The 27,032-nt window shown below is 52.0% G+C and overlaps 2 protein-coding genes across 5 annotated transcripts in view; both read right to left on the reverse strand.

The window, feature by feature from the left end:
* Positions 1-5,894, reverse strand: part of LOC144785248 (uncharacterized) — a 78,572-nt gene extending 72,678 nt beyond the window's left edge. Inside the window, exon 1 of the mRNA XM_078664258.1 lies at positions 5,816-5,894. Within this exon, the coding sequence (XP_078520384.1) occupies positions 5,816-5,894 (79 nt within the window). The remainder of the gene's footprint in view (positions 1-5,815) is intronic.
* Positions 1-27,032, reverse strand: part of USP7 (ubiquitin specific peptidase 7) — a 1,709,027-nt gene that overhangs the window by 823,971 nt on the left and 858,024 nt on the right. For all 4 annotated transcript variants that reach the window (XM_078663105.1, XM_078663106.1, XM_078663108.1 and 1 more), the window contains one exon: positions 15,661-15,805. In XM_078663105.1, coding sequence (XP_078519231.1) covers positions 15,661-15,805 — 145 coding nt within the window. The remainder of the gene's footprint in view (positions 1-15,660; positions 15,806-27,032) is intronic.

Genomic DNA, 27,032 nt, shown 5'->3' on the forward strand with positions numbered 1-27,032 from the left:
GCCCCTTCGGACGATTTGCAGCACCCACCTGTCCGATGTGACAGTGCGCCAGAGGAGGAGGTGATGGCGAACCCTGCCCCCCACTGGTGTCACATGGGCCTGAAAGCACCGACTAGGAGGGTTTTGAGGCGGATGCTGCGGGGGATGGTGTGGACTGGCCTCGCCATTGTCCCCGACCGACTCCACGGCGGTTTCCACGGCCGCCACTGTAGGAGAGTGGGGTCTGCAATCCCATGGCCACCCCAGATTTTTGCTTTTTGCTTCACTGGTTTAGGACTTTCCCTGGCTGTGGGCCTGCTAATCAGACCCACAGCCTAGCTGTTCTCTCTCTAAATTGACAAGCATGTACCTTAGGTGCATTTACCAATTGGTACTGGGCCACCTTATCAGTCCCTGTACAGCATACCTTAAGTATCCAGGGCATTGGTCTACCCAGGGCCTACCAGGGGCTGCAGCATGTATTATGCCACCCCTGGCTGGCCACCCAAATCTGACACAACTGGCTGCACGACAGCTGGGGCAAGGTGGTGTAAACACCCTTTGCTTTAGATATAGTATTCCTATATCTAACCCTAAAATGGACACATATATTCCTATCAGTCACTCCTATGGCAGGCCTTATCAATCCTGAAGGCAGAGTGCTTGGAATTATGTGAGATGGTGCTCTGGAATGAGCTGAGCCCGTTTGCAGCTTGCGGAACCAAGTCCTAATAGCTGTTCCATGATAACGCTATACCATATACTCTTAAGTGCATTATCAACCTCGCGGTCAAATGCTAACTTTGGCATAGCATCATCAAAACATGTCGAGTAAGGTGTCATACGAATTGGAATACTAACCCCTCGCCAATTCTGGCGACGGAGTTAGCATTCCACCCTTCTAGAGGGACACGACATGTATGTAACCTGTAACCCCGGTTAAAGTTAACTCAAGCCTCAGCATCACAAAATGGATGCTGCCACCACAGACACAAGTCTGACCTCCTGCTGCTGGGAGTCCTTCCAGCGAGGGAGGCCTGGACAAAGGGTTTCCTGTCAGGGGCGGTGCCAGCACCATCCCAGACAGGATTTTGTGTATCCCAGGTAGGCAGGGCTGAGAGGAAGGTGACTGCAAGTGGCACCCCGGTGCTCACTGTGCATATGCCGGCTCAAACCAGTTCCAGGGGCACACCAGCCCCTGAGCTGGGGGGAGACCGGACAAAGGAGAGGGGGTAACCACCCCCCTCCTGGTCCCACCCATGGGCAGGACCTAGTCGCGTGCCAGCCCTTTCCTTAGGATAAAGGTAGGAGCGGGCACCCTTCCCAAATTGGATAATCTTGAAACTTGAACTACTTTCCACGAAAGGAACTCTTGTGATTCTCTGAAGACTCTCCCTTGTGGCTAAGGAGTAGCCACCCTGCACCAGCAGGCACCATCTAAGCGCTTGCGGTTTGCTGCACGTCCATCCTCCGGATCAAGACTGCCCAGCTCGACGAGACCCGGATTCCCTGCCATCTCTGACCTCTACCTGCATCATCAGCCCAGCTGAGATTCGTGGGTGCGACGAGACCCGAGGGACTGGCTATCTTCAAGACCTGCACGACGCTTAACCAGCACGACCGCCGAGGGATCCTCGATTGGGTGCACTGGGGTTTGAGAAGCCCCAACCCTGAGCAGCTCCAGCACCGAAGTCCAGCCCCCCAGCATCCACGAGATCTGCGTGGGGCCCTTCTGCTTCTTTGTTGCTCACCACGTTGTCCTGTCACTTGCCCGTCGGCTAGTGGCCCTCCTGACGACGTACCACGGCGTTTTCACCGCTGGTCTAGGTCCTCTAGACTGGCCCTTGCTCCTTGTCCAACAAGAGGTGCCCTGGACCCTCCTGGTCCACTCCAGACGCCATTTTGACTCAACCGCGTGGGCTTGCCTTTGCCAAGGCTTGTTGCTCCAATCCTGGATCCAGCATCGCCGACAGCAGACACCATCGTGGGACAGCTCGCACTTCCAGCCTGGACGCCAACAACGCCTCCTGGCCCGTGTGGCTGCAGAGTCCAGCGTCACCCACTCACCTGATCGCGGTGACTTCATCCGGTGCCATCCTGGTGCCCACACAATCACTGGCTAGTGATTGAGAACTGATTTCCCTCTGCTTTCAGGTCCTCTTCTTCACTGATCCAGCCTTGGATCACACCGAACATCTTCACTGGTCGCCTGCCAGCAACATCTTCTTTCAGGCTCTATAGACTACAACGAGGATTCCCGACGTCACTTGAACCCTATGCAGCCGCAGCCCCTGGGCTAGGTAACTCGAGCATTTCGGTGCTCCAGCACAGGTTCACTCTCCTAGTGTCCAGATCCTTTTTCGTTTTTAGTCTACCTAGTCGGATTCGTCCGGAAACAGTAACTTTAAAAATACTAGCCTCCATAGACTTTGTCCCGCATCCCGCCTAAGAGTTCCCACTTTGCACCCGGGTTCCCTAGGCCTCCTGCTCCTAACCTGAGGGTTCAGTAAGGTAGTCCTAGCAGTCCTGAAGCCTCTGGATCGTGTTACTTACCTGCTAGTATTTCGTATTCCACTTTTAGAGTATATGGTTTTTCGTGCCCCTCTGGCATTTGTGTTATTTGTGCAACTTTCAGTATTTTCGTAAGAGTTTTGTAATGTGCTTAGCTCCCTGACTCAAAGAGTTCAGGGTAGACTTGTTATTAATAAATATCCTTTATTTTTATAACAACTTGTGTGGTGTCCTTTCACTTGGTGTTCAAGGGGTATATGTGATGGTAAAACAGCTGGCTTAACACGCCCTCTAGCGTTTAGCCTAAAGACTGCTCTTGTCCACGCTACTAGGATAGCTGGTCTATAAGGTTGACTTACAACCAATCATCAATAAGGGTTGTTTGGAACGATACAGAGTGATCACTAGAATAGTGAGCACTATATATCAGGCCAACTTCTCACAGCCACCGCGTTGGATGTTAGTCTGCGGTGCGTGGCTGGCAGCACGTGTGGGGGCGCCCCTTCCTTGGCCCGAAAGAAGCGAAAGGCACCCGTTTGCTGGAGCGGGGCAGAGAGGCCCAAGTACCTGGCCGTAGCCCTGGAGTCCTTAAAAGTGCTCAAGCGCATGGTCTGCCTTGTCGCCAAAAAGGCGACGGCCATCAAACGGCATGTCCATGAGTGTATTCTGGGCATCGGCCGAAAAGTTGGCGGACCTCAACCAGGCGTGGCGACGGATCGCCACAGTCGTTGCAATCGCTCTGCCCAGTGAGACGGTGGTATCCAGCCCACACCGGATAGAATACCGTGCGGCATCTCGCCCCTCCACAAGGGCTTGGCTGAGTTCAGCCTGTACCTCAAACGGACATTCTGGCAGCACGTCTGTGACCGTATCCCACAGAGAGTGGGTGTAGAGGCCCAAGAGGCATGCGGTGTTGGAAGACCGCAGTCCCAGACTTAGAGAGGAGAATACCTTCTTGCCGTACTGCTCATACCTCTTGGATTCCCTGTCAGGCAGAGCCGACGGGAATGCGGTCTGGGAATTTGAAGCCTGGATAACCAGGCTCTCAGGGGTGGGGTGGGTGGACAGGAAACAAGGGTCGGCCGGGCGGTGGCGTCTGGCCACATTCCTATCTACAGGCGAACCTGTAGCGGGCCTGGACCAAGTGCCCAAAAGAACGTCAGTTAAGGCCTCATTAAACAGCAGCAGAGGCTCAGCCGAGCTTGACTGCGGTTTAAGGACCTCAGTGAGGAGGTTAGTGCTCACGGCCGCGACGGGGAGCTCAAGGCCCAAGGCCTTGGCCGCCCGTGTCAACACCACACTGTGGGTTGCCCCCTCCTCCGTAGCCACGGTAGGAGGTGAAACAAAACCAGTGTCTGGCGAGGTGTCCAGACCACTGGCATCCCCAAGTCCACCTGTTCAGTCCTCCTGGGACTGACACATGTCAGAGGGTCCTCAGACCCCTCCCAATATTCATCACCCATCTCCTGATATTCAGGGGTGTCAAATGACGGGGCCTGTTCATTAAAGTAAAACTCTCCAAACGGCGTCAAGAACGGCGCTGCTCCGACGACCCGGATCCAGAAGCGGATCCAGTGGGGCCTTGCGGCGCCGAGCCCGAAGGCGCCGGCGGCGTCGGGGGCGAAGCACCCGCCGGCGTCGAAGCCCCTGACCCGCTAGGGCACCAAGACGGATCCGCTGGGCCTGAAGGCACCGCGGAGCCCGCCGGAGGTGTGAGGGACCTCATGGCCATGATGAAACACTCGATCTCCTCCGGCGTCGCGTGCGGCCCAGGGACCGGAGGGTGTGGGGCCGGACGTGACGCCCGCGACACCGACTGAGCCGCGTGGGCGGTGTCACCCGAACTCCCGGCCGTGTCGCGCGAGCGTCGGGGGGGGTCTGAAGAGCGATGACGTCTCCGACTTCTTGTGCTTACCTGACTACTTCGAACCTGAGGAGTGAGGTCGACTCCCAGAGCTATGATGGCTCCGCTCCAGCGACCTGTCCCTCGACCTCCGTCCGGACCGGGACCTTTCGCGGCGTGGGGCCGACTGCCGGAGCTCAAGTCGCTTGCGGTACCGCTCCCGCCTAGCTTTCAAAGTCAGGGCCCGGCAGTCGGAACAGGTCTTGTCATCATGGTCGACGCTAAGACAGTGGAGGCACCGGCGGTGAGGGTTGGTGACCGACATCAGTCGGTCGCAGTCCTCACAAGGCTTAAAACCTGGCATCTCTACCGGCACCGTTCGGAGTCGAAGACTCGAAAAATGATCAAAAAGGATCATAAAAAGTTCAGTCAACAAATGGCTACGGTACCACTTTTTCCGGATCTGCGCTGCTGGCGCGGAAAAAAGAAGAACTGACGTCAGCACGTGGAGGCGACGTCTAAGTACTCCGGCGACATCATCACGGCGCCCACAACGCAGACGACGGACGCGAAGCCGCAGACGACGCCTACCGACGCGCAAGGGTACTGCTACACAAAAATTTCTGGATCCAGTCTGACGCCTGGGGATATTCTACGGTAAGGAATATATCACTAACGTGTCTCTTTAAGATAAGGTGAACCAATTCCCAATTGTGGATGTACCCAGAGTACATGGTATAAATTTAGAGAGGGTGCATCTGGGCTGAGGGTCATATCAGCAGGCCCACAGCCACATCTAAGTCGAAAACCAGAGAAGCAAAAGCAAAAAGTGGGGGTGACCATAGGAAGCAGACCCTACTCTCCTACATTGGGTACTCCCAGTCTGGATCTTCTAAAGGGTATGGGAAAGGCTCATTTGGGTCTATCCTTTTCCCTAGACTATACTCATCATCCTTTTGAGGTGAGTGTGAAGACAGAGTAGGAGAATGTGGAGGAGAAATCTGTGGTGAAATGTTAAGAGGAACAGGGGATGAAGGAGAAGGAAGTATAGGAGAAGGAAGTATAGGAGAAGGGTGCATAGGAGAAGGGTGCATAGGAGATGTGGCAGAGTCCTTCTTGGCAGGTACTAGACGTGTGGGTGTTGTATCTGCCTTCCTCTTCTTGCGTGGTATAGTGGATACAGCACATGTTTTTGGGTCAATGTAGATCTTTTGCAGAGGATCTGGTTGGAAAAGTTTTTCTCCTTGTGGAGCCTTTGTCGGCGTCTATTTTTTCGGTTCCGGACGAGGTTGCTGCTTATCTTTAGCCTTAGGAGGTGTTACATTGTCCTTTGGTGTAGTTTTGGGCACCGAAGGTGTTGTTTTCTGTGTCGTAGGCTGTTTCGAGGGCTTGGGCGCATCGGAATCAGGCCTTGTTGGTTTCAGTACCGAAGACGATGTCTTCAGAGTGGAAGCTTCGTGTAGTCGGACGCTGGCTTTGTACCTTTGTCAATCGAAGTAGACTGTCTTGGAGCCGAGACTTCTTTCAGTTTCGGTGCCGAGGGAGCTTGTGGGATCGTCATGTGCGGCTTGCTCGGAGCCGGGCTGGATGGCGGGGCTCTCGAAGTGGTTTTTCGGTCACGACTGGACCCCGGAGGCAGAATGTTGACCTTTTCCTTCGATCTGGGTGCTGTGTGTGGTGCAGGGGCAGTAGTACTCACGCGCTGACCCGATAGTATGGAGTCATCAGAGTCGTCTGCCTCCAATACGATTTGGAGATCATCGGAATCTTCTTCGGGGACCAGCGGAACCTCCTCGTCGAAGATAACAACCAGTTCTGGAGCTGATCTCTGCAGGTTGCGTCGACAGGCCCTCCGATCTCGGATGGTTTTCTTGGATCGAAAGGACGTGCAGGCTGTACAGCTGGATTCGTCGTGTTTTGGCGATAAGAACAGGTTGCAGACCTCGTGGTGGTCACTGTGTGGAAACTTTGCTCCACACTTGGGGCATTTTTTAAATGTCGTCCTTTCCATGAGGTGTAGGCCTCATGGCGTGGATAGGCCTCATGGCGTGGATAGGCCCAACGGCCCGTGTCGACAACTGGAATCGAGCCGATGGAGTCAAAACGATGTTAGTCGATATTGAAGGTAGTTAGGTAAAGTTTTAATGATTTCTTGCGCTTCAAAGTACTTGAAAAGTAGATTTCGAAGTGGAGCGGAAAAAGTTCATCCGAACCCAGTGGCGTAAAAAAACAATCTAAGGATGGAGCCGATGCCCATGCGCACGATCGTCCAAGGGAGGAGTCACCTATCTCGTGACTACAAAAGACTTCTTCCAAGACGACAACAACATGCAATCATCCGAGCCGAACACCAGGTGACGATCCAATGCAAAAGTGTAGTATCTGCAGCTCATATGCCTCGAACCTATATCTTTTGATACAAAACCATTGGCCTAGAGTTCAGTTCGAGTGTGAGACCATTTGCTGATTGAGTGGGGACAACAAATGCTTTACACTGTCCTCTGATACTGCCTTACTGCTCGACCAAGCTACCACTTTAGAGAGTAAGGTAATATCTAATTTTAACCTCTGCCATACCTTTGGAGACTGGGGACTCTATACACACTGTATCTTACTTTGGTCCGGTATACAGAGAGCCACTTTCCTACACAACCGGAATGACACAAGCTCATACCGGCCCAGTATGTAGAAGAACAGAATAGGCACTGATCAAGCTGCATCAACTAGACATATGTGACAACATTGACAGGCTACCAAATCCATGGCGTAAAGCTGGTAGCAAATGCAAGACTCGCCAAGACGTAGGAGGTCTGTTACAACCGCCGAAAGAGCATATGGCTTACAGCCTAGCATCAAAGTAGGAGCTGCAGTGGGAGATGTCTAGGCATAACGGAAGGTACGAACATTGTGTGGATGGTAGAACCACATGAAAAAGGAAAAACCTCCTGCAGGGCAGTGTGAGCAGCTCAGTTGCGAAAGACATGAAGAGGGCAACTGCCCGAAAGGGGCACAAGGCAGCCCGGCCCCACAGAGGTGGTGACCCCATCAGACTGGGTTTGTGACCAGAAGAGAAGGACAAAACTAGATAAGGCTCAATGTAAGTGCCTCAGATCAGAAGAAGCAAATATTGCGAAGAAATACGCTCCATAACAGATCACAGTATGATCCAGCAGAAGTACAAGTTACTTACCTTCGGTAATGGAGTATCTGGGAGACACGATTCTAGCTGCAGATTCTTTAATGTAGAATTATCCCCAGGCCCGAGACTGGATCCGGAAAATTTTCTTTGCCACAGCATCTCTGCGCGCCAGGGGGAGGTCAAGCGTGACTCCGCCTTGACGTCGTCCGCGGGCATGACGTCAGCAAGGTCACATAAGCCCCACTCCGGCACGCGGACGTTAGTTTACTTCTAAGAACTTTTCCGCGCAACAACACAGAGCCATCACAAACAAAACTGTGGAGAGTATAGGAACAGCATGAGAAAAAACAGTGAGTATAGAAAAGGAACAGCACCATTTTGAAAAGTGCTAGGCACTAAGGTACTGAAAGCCATAGCAGGGAAAGAGGACAGCACTGGTCTGCGGAGCAACCTTGCAAGCTAAGCAAATATCCTCCCAGGAGGCAGTAAAACATGTGAGGAACATCCTAGCAGACGAAAAGAGTTTGCAATCACAATCCACAATAGTGAAGGGCAACAAGTCCGGAACAGATGAGTAACGGCAAATAACTCCAAGACACACCACAAGTAAGGTTGTATCCCCTGGAAGGAGCTAAACGCTGAGGTGTAGCCAAAAGACCCCAACTCAGAGGACAGCAGAGGAGTCGGAAACCCCAAGCAAATAAAAGGGAAAAATAAAAGTAGGTCCCCACACCGAAAGAACCAGGGTGTAGGGATGGAGAAGTACACATGAACACACTGACCTTGTACTAGCAAGGAAGGGGCAGGACAATTAAACAGACCAAAGCATCCCATCAGGGAGGAAGGGAGAGGACACTCGCAGGAGGCAAGCCACCCGTAAGGAGGGGAATGCAGAAAACCAAGCTGAAGGTCCTTGCAGAACTTGGAGGAATGGCGGGTCGTGAAGGAATCTGCGGCTAGAATCGTCTCTGCCAGATACACCGTTACCGAAGGTAAGTAACTTGAACATCTGATAGAGACAATCAGGTGAAGATTCCTTAATGTAGAATAGATATCCTAGCCATACCCAGAGGGGAGGAGGGCCTGCAAGAGAACCTCCCAAGGTAGGAAAAAACACAGGGCCCCAGCAGGGGATGTGTCATTGGGACAAGAAGGGCAGCCCAGCCTCACCCAAGTATAATTAAGCAAAGACGATGCTAGTGGAGGCCAGGACATCCCCAGTCCATACAAGGTACCAAGAACCTCCATCAGAAGCCACGGAAGGACAAAGGCAGAGGAGTACCGAGGAAGAGAGCTACCCCAAACTTCAAGGAGAAGAGGTAGAAATGGGGCAAGACCCTCCACAGGAGAACATCCAAGTAAGTGGGCAGCGGTACCGGCCCAAGCCGAGAGATAGCAGGCAAGGCAGGAATGGTGCCACAGCCAAGAGGCGAAAGAAGGCAGACGCAGTCGTGTAAGGTTCCAACAGAAAAACAGCATGGGCACAAGGCACACGCCAATGCCCCCCTGGCTGTGGACCAAAAGAGCAGGCCCGCACAGCCGGCAGTTGGCAAGCACCATGAAGCCAAGCACCCAAACCAAGTCAAGCACAAGACGAAGGCAAGGGCCAGTGTACACCAGAACAACCCCGAAAGGGAGGCTGTTCCAGACAAAACCGACCCACAAAAGAAGTGGGACGAGGAATAAGAGGAGAAGAATTACACAGGACCAACAATCCCATCTACTACACAGGAAAAAAGGGGCAGAGAATCCAATCCCCCCTGGAACACTTAACAAGCGACCAGTTCGCAACGCCAGACAAAAAAGGGTGGAGGCAACACAGCACAACGCCGCAGGCGACATGCCAAAGCCGGTCCAGCGATATAGCGGATACTGAAAAGAAAAGAACCTGGAGCAGCAAAAGCTACGCTCAGACAAGACCAAAGAAACCGCAGCAGCGGCAACAGTAACACCAGGAGAGGCGAGGAACCTGAAGGGGAGTCCACAACCCCCCAGCGTAGCACAGAGCTATAAAATAGCCACAAGTACCCCACATAGGGTAAGACACGTCCCAAGGAAAACATAGGGACCACTCTTAGGGAAAAAATCCCGCACCAGAGAACAAGAACATAAGGTTTGTGGCTAGAACCACAGACGGCTTACCAATCAGCCAAAAAAAAACACCATTACCAAAAGAGCTGAACCAGCAGCCAATAGGAGAGAGGGGCCAACCCAGGGACCCGAAGGCACGTCAAACCACAGTGAACATACGGGGGGATACTCAAAACAATAGACTCCAGGAAGGTGAGAACGCCTCCCACCAAGCCCCAGAAGAGCAACAAGCCACGCTTAGGGAGGGAGAGGAGGACGGAGGCCCGCAAGGAGACGTTGATTGGTGGAGTCCGCGTGGGTGTTAAACAGAGGAACCCCAAAGGACAGGTCAACTAGACGCTCTCTAATATTTTCAGGAAAAACACCATCCCGCAACCAAGCATGGCGACAGAGAGCCACTGAACTGGCCATTGCAAAACAACAGTTGGACAGAATGCAGAACATTGTCATACATTCACCCCAGTACAGAGATCTGGGCCTAAATCCATCGTTTTTTTGCACTCCACACCACCCCAGTTCAGACATGGCCATATGCAAATCAGCCTTGACCCTGTGCCTCATGGGAACAGTCCAGCCCGAACTGCCAAGCCATGTCTTTCCTGGACCGGAATCAAGAATCCTAGGACCGGTTTCTGGCTATCAGCCGTCATCAGCCTGGATAGCTTGACTCCAGTGGTGTGGAGAGCATGGGACTCACGTCTGAGCATACCCATCCCACTCGGGGTGACAAATGCAAAACAACAGTTGATGGACAGAATGCAGAACAATGTCATACATTCACCCCAGTACAGAGATCTGGGCCTAAATCCATCTGGCCATAGCACAGCCAAGAGCATCAGCAACATCCAAGGCAGCACGAAGAATAAATGCAGCCAACTCCCTACCATCCAACACATGGTACAGTAAATCAGTGCGGGCATCATCCTGCGAGACGTGAGACAGATGGGACTCCACAGAATCTCACAAGCTGGAGGTAGCCCTGGCCAGCACACAAAGCGTGTTAAGTGCTCGCAAAGCAGCACTCAAGGTAGCGAAGATATTACGCACCCATGAATCCAACCACCGGGCCTCACGTGACGAAGGAACTAACACCACAGGCATGAACGGAAAAGCAGTCTGCAGAAGAGGACCTTGAGTAGAAGGGGGGAATAAAAGGCAGACCGGGTCATGTGGGGCAGAACAGTGGCGGTGCAGAAGTGGCTGAGGCACCGAATTACCCATGGCAGGACGCCCTCATACCCCCAGTAGAGAGTTGTGGAGCGAAGCTTCGAATGGAAGAAGCAGCTCCCGTCCACCAGAGCCCTGGTGGAGGACTTCCAAGAGATGATCCATAGAGAATAGGGTGACGGGGTCACCCATTCACAGAATGCCAGCTGCCGTGGAAATATTCTGAACAAATGCAACACTGGCCTCCGTAGGGTGCCGCGGGGGAGAAAGCATTTCCTCCGTGGGCGACGACCGTAAACTATGCCATCCATCCCCAGTTGGAGGAACAAACGGCCAACCCCCTGAATAGTGGGGGATCCACAGACAAGTGGGCAACCTGAGGGCCCCCGTGGTAGGCGGAGAAGCCAATGGAGCAACCAACCGTGAACTGCGGAACAGAGGGTCCGAGAGCTGAGGTCACGGGGATGGCGAGGAGCCCTCCCTAGAAGATGCAGGCAAAAAAGCAACGATGCGGCGGCCCGTCTCCGAAGAAGAGACCAGGAGCGGACAAACCTCCAGAGAGGAAGGAACTCTGGAGACGAGTCGAGAACCCGAGTCCGGCATGCCACTGTGGAGTCCGCCAAAGGCGCCGGCATGACGTCGAACGGCGCCGGAGTGGACATAGGCGGCGCCGGGTCGACCACCACCACTGTCTCTCTAGGAGAATGTGGCAGGGGCAGAGCCGGTTCGGCTAAGGAACGGCGCCGCAATGGCACCGGCTTGACCTCACACGAGGCAGCCGCCTGTGTAGAGGACCGAGCCAGGCTCGGAAAAGCACCCCAGGCCACGGCCTCCCCCCGCAGCGCCGCTTGGGCCGGGGAGAAAAGCCTTTCGGCACCGGCTCGGCCTCTGGTGAGGCAGCCGCCTGCACCGAGCACGACTCTGGGAGGAGCCCAGAGTCCCGGCGATGGCCTGCGCCGCCACAGGGAGCCCCGAAGGGATGTGCGGCGAGGCAGCGACGCCGTGGGTTGAAGCGGGGAGCCCCGCAGGACCTCACCTAGAAGACAACATGACCTAAACCAAACCCGTCGGCGCCGGGGTCGAAGCCGCCGCCGACTCCGCATAAGTCCCCGCGCGAGGCAAGGGATCTGCAGACATCTCAGGAGGTGGTGGTGGTGGAGGAGGAGGAGGGGCCAAAGAAGCCTGCAGAGCCACAGCGTAGGCTGTCATTTGAGCCCTAGTCGCTCTACGCCAGGAAACGGCGGATAGGGTGGCGACAGGCGAGGGCGCACGTCCCGGGGGGAACCAACGCCCTCTGCCGAGCGAGGACAAGTCCTCGGAGACCAACTGCAGGACCTACCGGCTGGTGAGCGACGCCCGTGGGGCTGTGGCGTAGGGCAATGCCGAAGTCAAAATCGAACGCTCCTGGCTTCCGAGGAGAACGGATGCGGGGACGACACTGACCTGGACAAGCGGGCCAACAGCAATTTTATCCTGCGCTCCCGCCAGGACTTCGGTTTAAGGTGCTGACAAGCTTTGCAGTCCGTAGAGTCATGGTGCTCGCACAAACACCACATACAGAAAGGGTGAAGGTCCATCGCCAATATCTGACGCGCACAAGAAGTACACCTCTTGCAGTCCGAAGGCATTCGCACACTGATCCTCAACCCAAAGCATGAAAAGAAGGCCTGAAAACAGGCCAGGACATGATCTGGAAACACGTTGCACGCGGAAAAGAGAAAAAAACTGACATCAGCGTGCCAAGGTGGGGCTTATGTGACCTCACTGACGTCACGCCCACGGACGTCAGGGTGGAATCACGCAATACCGCCCCTGGCGCACAGAGATGCTGTGGCAAAGAAAACTTTCCGGATCCAGTCTCACGCCTGGTGATAATTCTATGTTAAGGAATCTGCGGCTAGTAGTCTATCAGATACACCTGTGCGGGGGAACCGGGAATGTTTTTTTTTTTTTTTTTTTTTAAAGCAAAAGGCCACATACAGAGGCATTGAAGCTAAACTAGGACCTTGGAGGACAAGCCCAATATGGGCTGCGTGCCCAAGTCTGTACTAATAGTACTAAACATTGCCGCACAGCGGCGGAGATGCTAGCTGGAAAGGCAAGGAGAGATGCCAATACAGACAAGCGGGACCAAAGGCACCTGAAGTGTGGTAGAGCGGTGCCAGCAATAGAATCGCAGGAGAAAAAGATAGGGAGGGACTCCCCAAAGGATGTCCGGTAGGAATACTCCAGAGGAGTGTACTAAGGCAAGGCAGTCACCTGGCACTAGCACATACACCACATAGGGTAAGTGACAACCCCCGATAAGGGGATCCTCTTGGCAAAACACACAGTCCGAGGACTAAAAGAAGTTTTAACCAGCCATACGGCTGAAAGTTAAATCAGAGAAGGCTGAACAGCCGCAGACATCAACCATGGAACCTACTATACATGTGCGTTATAGAGGTGTAGTAATATAAGGCAGAGAATCGTGCAAAAGTTATGGCAACCCGGAAAACAGCCCGGAGACTACTGAATTCGCATGGTGATCAAAAAGGTCCACACCATTAAATGGTAGATCTCCGAGGGCCTCCCGAACGTTATACAGGAAATTGTGGTACAGCCATGCATGGCAGCGCAAAGCCACAGACCGAGCAAGAGCTCGCCCCACAGAGTCAGTGGCATCAAGGAAAGAACAGGGAGCAAATTGCGCAATTCAACTGCCATCAAACAGAAGCCGAAGCCACTGAGACTGCGGCTCCTCTGGAACAGAAGGGAGAAGGTTCTCGACCAAGTCCCAAAGGGTCGAGGATGCACGCGCGAACATGCACGCAGTATTTAAAGAGTGGATACCAGCACTGGTAGAAGCAAAAAGCTGGCGAGCATACGCGTCCAGCCACCTAGACTCCCTATTGGGAGGCAATAAGGGCAAGGTGGAGGAAGACTAAGGCAAAGGCCGCCTGAACCACAAGTCCCTGAGCCGTAGGCTGAGTGGGCAGGCAGAGTGGATCACCCAGAGCAGGACGATGCCTAAGAGAGTTAGCCCGATAAACAGGGTCACCAGAAGAGGGCCTTGCCCCAGTCACATGCAAAATGTCAAATAAAGAGCTGCCAAATGGCAGCAAAGGCTAAACCTTAATAGGCTCCATATGGAGCAGATCCAGTAAGGGATGAGAAAGGAGAGGGACCACAGGAGGTTAAAAACCAAGAATAGCAGCCGCCCTGTGAATGGCATGTGCGTAAGCAGCACCAGCTTCAGTTGCCATCCGGTTAGGCGATAATAAACCGTCGGTAGGAGACGGTTGGGGACTAAGCTGTACACTCGGCAACTAAAGTGGAGAAGCCAGAGACTGACCCGAAGGCCAGGCAACACAAGGCACTTGCACCATGGGCCCCCGACCCGGGGAACCCAGAGAAGCGCGAACTTCGTGACAAGAAAGAGGTGTTGTTGCCAGCACCGATCGACACCGTGTGGAGGTGGCAGCAACATCCGAGGAGTCGAGGGCAGCAACCTCTTGAGGAAGCTTAGGGGTCGGCACCGGCGTCGACTGATGCCGGTTTGGAGTCTTCTGGATGTCGACGACCTCCACAGGGGACTCGACCTGGATGCCGTCAACCGTCCTTCCCACAGCAAAAGTTGCACGTTTGGGCAGACTGGGCGGCGAGCAGGGCATCGGGGCCGGGCGTCGCATCAGTCAGTGCAGAAAGCCGCTCAGGGCTATACGAAGACTGACTGGGTGGGTAGGTTGTCTGGACAGGCGACTAGGAAGACCCACTGGTCCGTGTCCAGTCGGCGTTCTATCGTCTCCGGAACCGGAGTTGATGCATACAGTCGGTGTTGAGGAAGAATCTGCGGCGAGGATCCAACATGAGTGCCTTCCACCTGTTTGGAACCCGTAGGCGCTCCAGGGAGAGGTGGCGACCCAAAGTATAACTGAAGTGCAATAGAATAAGCCTCCATTTGGGCATGCGTCGCGCCAACCCCCGGAAAGGGAGGGTATGGAGGAAACTACTGCCGGGCACCCTTACCTGGCAAAGAGCGAGAGGAGCCGGCGCCAGCAGTACGCGAATGGGAGGAAGACCTCAGTGCTTGCCGCTTGTGCTTGCTCTTATCTGCCTTCGAGCGACATTTGCAGAAACAACCTCTGTAACTAGCCCGATCCGGAGGGGGAGAGCGGCGACACAAAGGTGCTGGACCAGACAGCCGTGAGGCCAGCAGTTTCATACGCTGCTCTCTCAGGAACTTGGGCTTCATCCTCTGACAGGCGTCGCACTCTTTGGAGTCGTAGTGCACACCCGGCGCACAGAGGTGCTGCTGCGAAAAGTTTTCCGGATCCAGTCTGACGCATGGGGATATTCAGAGTTAAGGAATCTGCGGCTAGACATCTCAATCAGATAAGTAGTACATTGTTTCCACAATCCTGAGGGATCACGGTTGTCATGTTCGGAGGTTCTATTCCCTCCTTGGTAAGAGGAAATTATAGTACTAGCACTGTGAGCTAGCTGATACAGACAGGCTCACGTACCCGGTGGGCGTGCACGGAATCAGTCTGTCACTAGTCCCACAGTTTGTTATCCAAACGAGCAGATCCTGTATGGGTAATATAGGAACTACACGACAATCCGTTGTGCTACCATGCGTCAGAGACGTAGACTAAAGTCAAATAAAAGTTAGTAAAAATGAATTTGGGGCAAGCTTCTCTCCAGATCTGTGCTGGCTGGCATAGTCTCTTTCAGATCTACTACATCGGTCTGGACAAGCCCCAACATAATGTTGCGCTTGTTCCTTACAAGAAGATTTCACATTTACAATAAAGTTGTCACTATGCTCAAGTGACTAGCTCAATTGAAGAAAAATACAATTTTGAGACACTATGTTGTTCCTGCAAATCAAGGTCAGTAATAACTTGGTTTATTCTAAATACAGTGCCATCAGAAAGAAAATACTTACTAAGTTTAGATTCCCTGATGTAAACCAACATGTATGCATTAGTGCAGTGTCGTACCGTCAAGTCATCATCATGGCCTCCATAGTTATGCTCAATTGCTTCTTCCTTTGTACACCTGGATACTACATCATCATCAAATTTACACCACTAGAGGAAAAAGGGAGTCGGAAAGGTGGGTAAATATTCTTGATTTCAATAAACAAATACATGAAACCATGTGAATATTAAAATCGCAAAACCTTATGGCAATTTTGTCTATTTTCAGTGGATTGTACTTAAAGGCAATCAAAACAAAGTGACGGATGCAATGCTTGAATTTGCCCCAGTCACTGGCAATCTCTCTGGCTGCATACCAATAAGGAAAATGCTACTTACCAGTATGCATCTGTTCTTGGCTTGCAGAGCTGTAAAGTTGTATATTTTAGCACAGATCGCTATCTGGTGTTGGGTTCCGGATGTTTGCAGTTTGTTTTTATCGAAGAAGTCTTTGTAGTCACGAGATAGGTGCTGACTCCTTATGGTGATAGTGTGCATGGGCATCTACTATATCTTCAGATTCTTTCTCGCCATAAAGGGTGATGATGGAGTTAGAAAGAGAATAGAAAAGGATGTCCATGTAATGTATCTAAGTAAGATAATACTGCAACAGATAGAGGTATCTGGGGAGGTGGGTGGGCGTATACAACTCTACATGCCAAGAACAGATGCATACTGGTAAGTAGAATTTGCCGTTCGAGGCATATGAGCTGTAGATTGTATACTTTAGCATAGACTATACAGCTGTTTTCACCCTAGCTGTAGCAACCTGTATCTATTGCAGTGGTTTTAAAAAGTGTACTTAGTACAGGCTGGCCCAAAGTAGCTTGTTGTTTTGCTTGCACACTTACACAATAGTGTTTAGGGAAAGAATGTGGTGTAGACCAAGTTGCTGCTTTGCAGATATCTTCATGGGGAATGTTCCCTAAGAAAGCCAGAAAAGCCCCAAGTTTGCGTGTTGAATGAGCTCCAAGGGGAATAGTTAATGTAAGTTTAGCTTTAAGATAGCATATTTGAGTGCATTTAACAATCCACCTTACAATTCCTGTTTTTGAAATGGGATTGCCTTTGTGAGGTGGGGAGAAAGCTACAAAGAGTTGTTTTGTGTTTCTAAAGTACCTAGTTATTTCGATGTAGTGGAGTATCGCTCTTAATGCCTAAAGTGTGGAGAGAGCGTTCTGCCACGAGTCTGGTTGAAGGAAAAATACTGGAAGCTCAAAACTGATTAAGGTGGAAGGCAGATACTACTTTAGGTAGACAATTTGGGTTATGTCTAAGAACCACTTTGCTATGGTGTAGTTGTAAAAATGGTTCTTGTATGGTTAATGCATGGAGTTCACTAACTAAGGATGTGATAGTTACGAGGAAGGCCCTTTCGAAGTAAGAAAGTGTATCGCACATTTGTGCAGAGGTTCAAAAGGAGGACCCATGAGTCTGGTAAGGACTGTATGGAGATTCCACACAGGAGCAGGGGGGAACTCTAGTTGGAATTATTCTTTTAAGTCCTTCCATAAACGATAGCGGTTACTTTAAACCAAGACAAATTTATTTTTTGGACAAGCAGCGATTGCAGCCAGATGTAGCTGTATAGATGTGTAAGTTAGGTTACATTTTTGTAGATGCAAAAGATAACAGATAATGTTTTGGATGGAAGCATCTAACTGATCGAATTTGATGTTTGTACTGTAGTTGACAAATAGTTTCCACTTTGCCGCATAGCATGCTCTAGTGGTAGGACGTCTAGTCTATTGAATAATGTTCATGCAGTCTGGCAGGAGATTCAGGTAGCCAAATTCAGGAGCCAGATCAGAAGCTTTAGTTGATTGGGATCTGGATGCCTTATCTCACGACGTTTCTGAGTGAGGAACTTGGGGGAGAGGTGCAGCTTTTGATGAGGTACTACTGAGAGTTCCAACAGGGTTGTGAACCATGGTGGGCGTGCCCATGTTGGAGCAATTAGGATCATTATGAGGGAGTATTGTTTGAGCTTCCGAACCACTAACTGAATGAGTGGGAGAGGCAGAAAAGTGTATGCAAATTTGCCTGACCAGTTCATCAATAGCGCATTGCCTTTGGACAATGGGTGTGGATACCTGGAGGCAAAGCTTGCGCATTTTGCGTTTTGATGTGTTACGAACAGGTCTATTTCTCGGTAGCCCCACATGTGAAAGAATGGAAAAAGAATTTGAGGATCAAGTTCCCATTCGTGGATCTGCTGTGTTTGACGACTGAGCAGATCAGCGATCTGATTGTGTACTCCCGGGAGATGTTGCGCGAGGAGGTATATGTTTTGAGGAATAGCCCACCTCCAAATGCTATGTGCTAGTCGTGAAAGCTGGAGAGTGTGTCCCCTCCCCCTTTTTTGTATGTAGTACATTGCGGTCATGTTGTCTGTGCGTACTAAGACAGCTTTGCCTAGTAGCAAGAGTTGAAAAGACTTTAGTGCTAGAAAGATTTCTAGTAACTCCATGTGATTTATGTTGAGTTGTTTTTGATGATGGGTCCATATGCTCTGAACGGTTTGGTTTTGGAGATGAGCTCCCCAGCCGGTGAGCGATGCATCTCTTACCAGTATTTGTGGAACGGGGTCGAGGAAAGGCCGCCCTTTGGACAGGTTGTGTTCCACCACTGCAGAGAGCGATGTGTGCGGCTGTCCACCAACACCAGATCTGGTTCCACTGATTTGCCAAACGTTCTTGTAATAAACGCATCTGGAGTCTTGCAAAAGGGACGAAGATGCAAGAGGCCATCATTCCGATTAGTTGCATAAAGACTCGAGCTGGCAATGAATGTTGAGGCTGAAATTGGGATATTAGAGCCTGCTTGATGGAGATCCTGACTGGATTGGGGTATGCTAGGGCATTTGAAGTGTCTGGAGTGGCTCCTAGATAATGTTGTATTTTGGATGATTGAAGGGGAGATTGGTGAGGTTTACTGTGAAGTTCTAGTCGTGAAGTAATTGGATGGTTTTGTGTGTGTGTTGTACGCAAGTGTTGTGAAACTTCGCTTTTATAACCCAGTCATCCAGATAAGGGAACATGTGATGGTGTTGCCTTCGTAAGTGAGCTGCCACCACTGCAAGGCATTTGGTGAAGACTCCAGGTGCTGTGGTCACTCCGAATGGGAGGACATTGAATCGATAGTGTTGACTGTCCACTATGAAACGGAGGTGTTTTTTGTGAGAGGGATGAATAGGAATATGAAAGTAGGCGTCCTTTAGATCTAAAGTGGAGAGGAAGTCGCATTGTTGAAGTAGTAGGAGCACCTGTTGGAGAGTGACCATGTGGAAGTAGTCTGATTGAATGTAGAGGTTTAGGGGTCTGAGGTCCAGTATTTGTCTGAGAGCCGTCCGTTTTTAGAGATTAGAAAATAGAGCGAGTAAACCCCTGTGCCCTGATGATGCAAGGGGAATGGTTCTATTGCTTTGTCAGAGAGAGAGAACCTCTTGTTTTAAAAGGATCAAATGTTACGTGGACATTGGACGGTATTTGGAAGGGCTATGTGGGGGATTGGAGGAGAGTTCAAGGCAGTAACCATTCTGGCTGGATAATTTGACTTACCCACTTGTCGGTGGTGATGGAATTCCAGACAGCTAGGAACTGCGATAGACGTCCCGCGACAGGTGAGGAGTGATCTGGGTGTAGTGGAAGGAAGTCATGCTGTTACCCCTGTATCCTGCCCTAAAATATCCTTTAGAAAAAGAACTTTGTGTGGGGCTTTTGTAGGATGAACAAGGCTGCTCTGATGAATTGGCTTTGGAGCCACCCCTATAAAAGGAGCAACGAAAAGAACCTCTTTGGGAAGGTGATTGCAAGACCCCATACATTTTGCAGTCTATCTTTTTTCCTCTTTTCTATAGATGTGTCGACTGTAGGCCCAAAGAGATGTTCTTATTCAAAAGGTTGGTTAAGAATACTGGTTTGCACCTCTTTTTTGAAACTGGATATCTGGAGCCAAGAGTGTCTGCGTAAATAAACGCTGGTATTAACGGCACGAGATGCAGTATCAGCTGCATCAAGAGCACACTTAATGGGTGTATTTGTAATTAATTTATCTTCTTGTATCAGGTCATTTGCCTTGTCCTTATATTGGTCAGGGAGATAGATGCTGGATAAGCTTCTCAAGCTCATCATAGCGAGCCATGTCGTATCTTGCCAGCAAAGCCTGGGTGCTGTCAATTCTCAAATAATTAGCAGCTTGTGACGCAATACGTTTCCCCGGATGCGTCTAAAAGTTTCGATTCCTTGTCAGGAGGTGGTGTGTCTCCTGTGGTTTGTGAATTGGCCCTTTTACGTGCATTAGACACCACCAGGGAGTCTAAAGGGACCTGACCCTTGATGTATATCGGGTCGTTGGGAGCTGCCTTATACTTTATCTATTCTAGGGTTAAGAACACTGGCTCGGACAGGGTCTTAAAAAATACGTCTGGTGCATGTTTAAGCAAACCCTTCAACATTGGTTGGGTGTGTGTGGACTTTTACGGCTGAGTGAAGGTTTCGAATAGGAAGTCCTCCTCTAAAGGATCTGAGTGTAATTGTATACCTTGATACTGTGCAGCCCTGGTGATTAGTGCACAAGTTACTTACCTTCGGTAACGATATATCTGTAAGAAACAGTAGTTAGTATTAGATTCCTTACCTTAGAATATCCCCAGGCGTCAGTCTGGATCCAGAAACTTTTGCTTAGCAGTACCCCTGCGCGTCTGTAGGTGTCTGCAGCTCCGCGTTCATCGTCGGCGTCGTAGGCGCCGGGATGACGTCGACAGAGTACTTAGACGCCGCCCTCGCGCGCTGACGTCAGTTCTTATACACAGCTTTTCCGCGCCAGAAACGCAGAGCCATGATAAAAACCAACACTAGTGCCATAAAACTAGGGCCCTGAAAAGGGATGACCTTAACCCTAGATATCGGTTCGCAGAACGGGGAGGATTGGTGGGGCGGTAAGGAATCTAATACTGAGTGAGTGAGTGAGTAATGGTATTTCTAGAGCGCACTAATGCCAAGGCGTCTTGGCACTGTACACGGTAACTGAGATATGCGCTGGATATTGTCCTATCGAGTAAAAAGCCACGTCTTAACTTCCTTACTGAACACCCTGTGGTTAGAACTTTGTCATAGCTGCTGCGGTAAGGAGTTGCAAAGCCTCGAGGCCAGACGGGAGAAGCTCTTCCCTCCCCAACGTTGTCTATTTATTTTAGAGACCATAGCCAGCCCTTGCGAGGCAGACCTCAAGGGTCGGGTTGGAAGGTACCTTGTAAATAGATGTTGGAGATCGGAAGCCCCCACACCTGCCAGTGCTTTGTGGACCATACAGAACGCTTTGAAGTCTATCCGCCTCTGAACAGGGAGCCAATGTAGCTGCCTGATGGCCTGTGAAGTGGAATGATATTTAGGCAGAAGGAGCATTCTGGCTGCTGCATTCTGAATTGATTGCAACTTGGTCATTTGAGCACAACCTGCTCCTAAATAAAGAGCTTTCCCATAGTCTATTCTGGAAAAAGATAGTGGCGATTATAACCGTTTTCCTGAGATGGTAAGGAATAAACGGCAGGATCTTTCTCAGCCCCTTGAGCATGAAGAAACAGGCAGAAACCACCTGATTCACCTGTGGCTTCCATGACAGATCTTTATCAAAAATGAACCCTAGGTTCCTTGCTTTCACCACTGGGACCGGACAAGCTCCTGCCGAAGTAAGCCACCAGTTGTGGTTCCAGATAGACGCTTTCTGCCCGAACTCTAGGACTTCCGTCTTTTCAGTGTTCAATTTTAAGAAATTCAGGTTGATCCACTGCATGACTTCAGACATACAGCCAGCGAAGTCAGCAGCCATGGAATCCACGGAGTGGGACACGGAAACGATCAGCATATGACACCAGCTTGAAACCCAGATTCTTTATGATCTTGGCCAGGGGGGAGTCATAAATGTTAAACAGGGTGGGAGATAACGCCGAGCCCTGAGGAACTCCTCCTGGAAGGCAAAATGTATCAGACTGATGTCCATTCCAAAAGATGACTTGTTTCCTGTCAGACAAGAAGGAGGAGAGGAGATCCAACGCTAGGCCTTTGACACCAATATCCTGCAGCCGTTGGATGACTACCTCATGGTTTACGTTGTCAAAGGCCGCTGTAAGATCCAGCAGAACCAGTGTGACCCTGCCTCCCTCGTCCATCCCCTTCCGAATTTCCTCAGCTGCCATCAGTAGAGCAGTTTCCGTAGAGTGATTCGCACGGAAGCCATGCTGGGTGTTGTCGAGAATGCGCCAAGTCTCGAGATGGGAAGATAGCTCCCCATTCATGGATTTCTCCACTAGCTTAGCTGGCAAGGGCAAGCAGGAGATGGGGCGATAGCTCTTCACATCAGAGGGGTCTAGTTTGGGCTTCTTGAGCAAAGGCCGAATACAGGCCTTTTTCCAAGCTAATGCAAAGACTCCCGAGCTCAAGACCTGATTCAGTACCGGCAGTATCAAGGCACTTATCTCTGCCGGTGCCAGGTGGAGTACGAAAGGTGGACAAGGGTCGATTGGGGAGCCTGACTTGGTGGCCAACAATAGGTCAGCCAGCACATTCTCATCCAAAGGGGAGAACAGTGAAAGGTCGCTTTGTGCTTTACAGATGCCATCGCGCCCGCTCTGCTCGATCTGTAAACTGTCCGCTGCTCTAGAAAGAGTATACACGGATTGAACCTTGTTCTGGAAGTAGGACGTCATCTTATCCGTAAATCCTTTATCTGGTTGGAAGCTAGCGCCCCGAGGACAACTCGGTAAGGTGTTGACAGTGGAGCATAATGCTCTACTAGAGTGGGCGGCATCTTGGATCTTCCTAGAATAATAGGAGGTTTTCGCCTGAATTATTAGCTTCTTATACTCCTCTAGTACCGCACAGTAGATTTTCTTCTGGGCTGGATCATAATTCATTCTCCAAACCCGCTCTTGCTGTCTGCATTTGATTTTGGTGGTTTTTAAAATCGGATGAATACCAAGGGGCAAACACCCGTTTAGGCCGCACAATACTAACTACTGTTTCTTACAGATATATCGTTACCGAAGGTAAGTAACTTGTGCATCTGAAAGAAACAGGTTAGTATTCGATTCCTTACCTTAGAATTGATACCCCAGCAATACCAACCCCGGTGGTGGGTCTGCGAACCAATAATCACACGAGAAAGTCCTGGAGAACGGAACGGCCGAAAAAGCCATCTCTCCGGACTCGGCTGTCCAGGCAGTAGTGTCTAGCAAACGTGTGCAGCGAGGCCCACGTAGCGGCCTGACAGATGTCCTGCAAGGGGGCTCCCCGGCCCAGGGCAGTAGTAGCCGCTGTGGCCCGAGTGGAATGGGCCATCAGCCCAACAGGGGGCTCCTTTTTAGCCAAGGAGCAGCAGACCTTGATGCACAACACGACCCACCGATATATGTTTTGTTTGTGCACCACCCGTCCCTTCTTTGCGCCCACGTAACCAACAAAGAGCTGGTCGTTCACCCGGAACTGGCGCGTGCGATCAAGGTAGAAGGAGAGCGCATGTTTTGGGTCCAGACGGTGGAGCCTCTCTTCCTCTTTCGAGGGATGCGGAAAGAAGTTGGGCAAGGTGATGGACTGCCTGATGTGAAAGGCTGTAACCACCTTGGGCAGGAAAGAAGGACGCATTCTTAAAACAACTTTGTCCGGATGGACAGAAAGGATAGGAGGTTTGGAAGGAAGAGCGTGGAGCTCACTCACCCTCCTGGCAGAGGTGATGGCAACCAGGAATGCAGTCTTAAGAGTTATAAGACGAAGAGGGCAATTGCGAAGTGGCTTGAAAGGAGCGCACATCAGAAAGGTGAGAACAAGGTTCAAGTCCCACTGAGGCATCAAGAAAGGAACAGGAGGAAACATGTGCGTGATGCACTTCAAGAATCTATATACAACAGGGAACTTGAAAAGAGAAGGCTGATCAGGAAGCCTCAAGAAGGCAGCCCTTAAGAGTGCCCAGAGCAGAGCCCTGCTGGGAAAGAGGAAGAAGGAAGAGAACCTTTGAAAAGGGGGCGGAGAGAGGATCCACAGCCTTTGCTGTGCACCATGCCACAAATCTGTTCCACCTGCAGGCGTAAACCGACTTTGTGGAGGGACGCCTGGCTGCCAGAATGACATTACAGACTTCAGGAGGCAAGTCAAATGGCCTCAACTGCCGCCGCTCAATCTCCACGCATGGAGGTGGAGACTGGACAGGCTCGGGTGGAGGACCGTCCCCTGCTGCTGCGACACAAGGGCCTCCTGAAGGGGCAGACGAATCTGGGGAATCGACTGACATGCTGAGTAACTCGGGCTACCAGTACCTTCGTGCCCAGTCCGGAGCCATTAGGATGACCTGGGCCCGGTCGTGCCTGATCTTCAGCACTCTGGGCAGAAGTGGTATAGGCAGAAAGGCGCACAACAGACCGCAGCTCCACTCGCGACGAAAAGAGTCTCCGAGCGAGTGCCACCTTGGAAATTAAAACGCGTAGAACTGATTACATCAGTTCTGCACGTTCTCTTCGGTGGCGAATAGTTCTAACTAAAGCTCTCCCCACTGCTGAAAGAGACCATGCGCCACGTCAGTTCAGACGGCATTCGTGATCCATAATGCACCGGCGGCTGAGTTCATCCGCCCTGGCGTTCCGAGAACCTGCCAGGTGTTGAACCACCAGGGTGACACCCTGGCGTTCCAGCCATTGCTAGAGGCACAGAATCTCCTGAAAAAGGGTCCACGACCCCACCCCGCCCTGTTTGTTGGAGTACCACATGGCGGTGGTGTTGTCCGTGAACACCTGCACTACACTCCACCGGACAGAGGGGAGGAATGCCTTCAGTGCAAGTCGGATCTCCCACAGCTCCAGAAGGTTGATGTGGAGCCGGGACTCCGCCAGAGACCAGAAGCCTCTGATCTCCACCTCTCCCATGTGGCCCCCCTGCCCAGGAGGGACACATCCATCACAACTACGTGATCCTGTTGGGGTAGGGAGAGGGATCTGCCGCTGATCCAATCGCGGTTTGTGAGCCACCACTGCAACTGTCTTGCAGGACCCTCCAAGATCAATACATGGTAGGACAGGTTGCCCTGATGCTGGGCCCACTGAAATTTCAGGTCCCACTGCAGAGCCCGCATCCGCCACCTAGCGTGATGCACCAGAATGATGCAGGAGCCCATCAACCCCAGAAGCCGCAGCGGCAACCTGACCGAGACACGGGATAAAGGCTGAAAGATCGGAATCAGAGCCTGAATATCCCGAAGCCGCTGTTCGGGAGGATAAACCCGAAACTGCGCAGAGTTCAGAACCGCTCCAATGAAGAGGAGATAGGGGAAGACTGACACCCCCGATCTGCACAGATGAGCTGCGACCACCGCCATCACCTTCGTGAACACCCGAGGGGCACTGGTAAGGCCAAAGGGGAGCACGGTGAACTGAAAGTGCTTGTGGCCTACCGTGAACCGCAGGTAACGCCAGTGGGGCGGCCGGACGTGGATATGGAAATATGTGTCCTGCAAGCTCAAAGCTACCATCGAGTCTCCAGGGTCTAGGGCAGCTAGTACCTGGGCTAAGGTCAGCATCTTGAACTGATCCTTCCGGAGGAAACAGTTGATGCTCCGGAGGTCCAAGATAGGGTGTAGCCCTCCAATGCCTTTCTTGGGTACCAACAAGTAGTGGGAGTAGCAACCACGTCCTACTTCTGGCCCAGGAACGCGCTTAATGGCCCCCTTGGCCAAGAGGGCCACAACTTCCTCATGCAAAAGTTTCAAGTGATCCCCCGACATGCGGTGGTACTGCTTTAGCATGGCTGGAGGGGTCGCCTCGAAGGGGAGGGAGTAGCTCCTTCAGACTATTTGCAGCACCCACTTGTCCGATGTGATGGAGCGCCAGTGGAGCCGGTGATAGCAAACCCTGCCCCCACTTGCGTCGAGTGGGCCTGAAAGCACAGATTAGGAAGGCTTTGAGGCGGATGCTGCGGGGGTGGATGTGGACTGGCCTGGTCATCCCCTGGCACCGCCACGGCGGTTCCCACGTCCGCCACGGCGCTGAGGTTAGCTTTGCGGCCTGTGGCTGGCAGGATGTGAAGGGGCGCCCCGGGGCTGAGCGATGGCGTCGGGCCATGTTCCGATCTACAGGAAGGCCTGTAGCGGGCTTGGACCAGATGCCCAGCAGAACGTCTGAGAGGGCTTCATTAAACGGCAGGAGAGGCTCCGAGGACCTTGCCTGCGGTTTGAGCACCTCGGAGAGGAGGTTAGTCCTCACGGCCGCGACGGAGAGCTTAAGAGCCATGGCCTTGGTCGCCCTCGTCAACACCACGCTGTAAGCAGCCCCCTCCTCCGTAGCCACGGTAGGAGGGGAGACAAATCCAGTGTCAGGCCAAGTGACCAGTCCACTGGCCTCCCCTAGCTCAACTGCCCAGTCCTGATCCAACTGGCAGTCCTGTGCCAGAGGTTCCTCAGACCCCTCACAGTCTCCCCCGACATCCATCTCCTGATAATCAAGAGTAAAATGATGGAGCCGGATCGTAGATAAATTGCTCATCCCTTGGCGTCTTAAGCCGGCTGGGACGGCGCCGGATCCGGACCAGGGATGGGACGACGTCTGGAGACGGCGTCGGGGGCGACACCATAGGTAACGGCGCCGACGGAGGGGTCGTGAGCTCGACCGGCGTCATCACGGATCCAGGCCTAGATCCTGTGGGGATCCCAGACAGATCCGCAGGGCCCAAAGGCGCCTCAGCGGAATCCGGCGGAGGGAAGCGCGACCTCATGGCCGTGAGGAAGTCGTTGATCTCCAGTGTTGCGTGCAGCCCAGGGACCGGCGGGTATGAAGCTGGACGCGGCGCTTGCTTCTACGGCGGAGCAGCGCGAGCATGGGGGGGGGGGGGAGTCAGAAGAGCGATGTCACTTCTTCGACTTATTGTGCCTCGACTTACCGGAGGACTTTGAACCAGACGAGTGGTGTCGACTCGCCGAGCTGTGATGTCTGCGGCCCCGGGACCCTGTCCCTCTATCTCCTCCTGGACCGGGACCTCGAGCGGCGTGGGGCCGACTGCCGGAGCTCGAATCGTTTACGGGGCCGCTCCCGCCTAGTTTGACGTCAAGGCCTGGCAGTCTGGGCACGCCTTGTCATCATGGGCGGCCCCGAGGCAGTAAAAGCACAGACGGTGGGGGTCGGTGTGAGAAGTTGGCCTGATATATGATGCTCACTAGTTCTAGTGATCACCTTGTATCAGTCCAAACAACCCTTATGGTGATTGGTTGTAAGTCAACCTTATAGACCAGCTATCCTAGTAGCGTGGACAAAAGCAGTCTTTTAGGCTAATCTCTTTTGGCATGTGAAGCCACCTGTTTTACC

The sequence above is a fragment of the Lissotriton helveticus genome, chromosome 10 (assembly GCF_964261635.1).
Source record: "Lissotriton helveticus chromosome 10, aLisHel1.1, whole genome shotgun sequence".
Taxonomy (NCBI): Eukaryota; Metazoa; Chordata; class Amphibia; order Caudata; family Salamandridae; genus Lissotriton; species Lissotriton helveticus.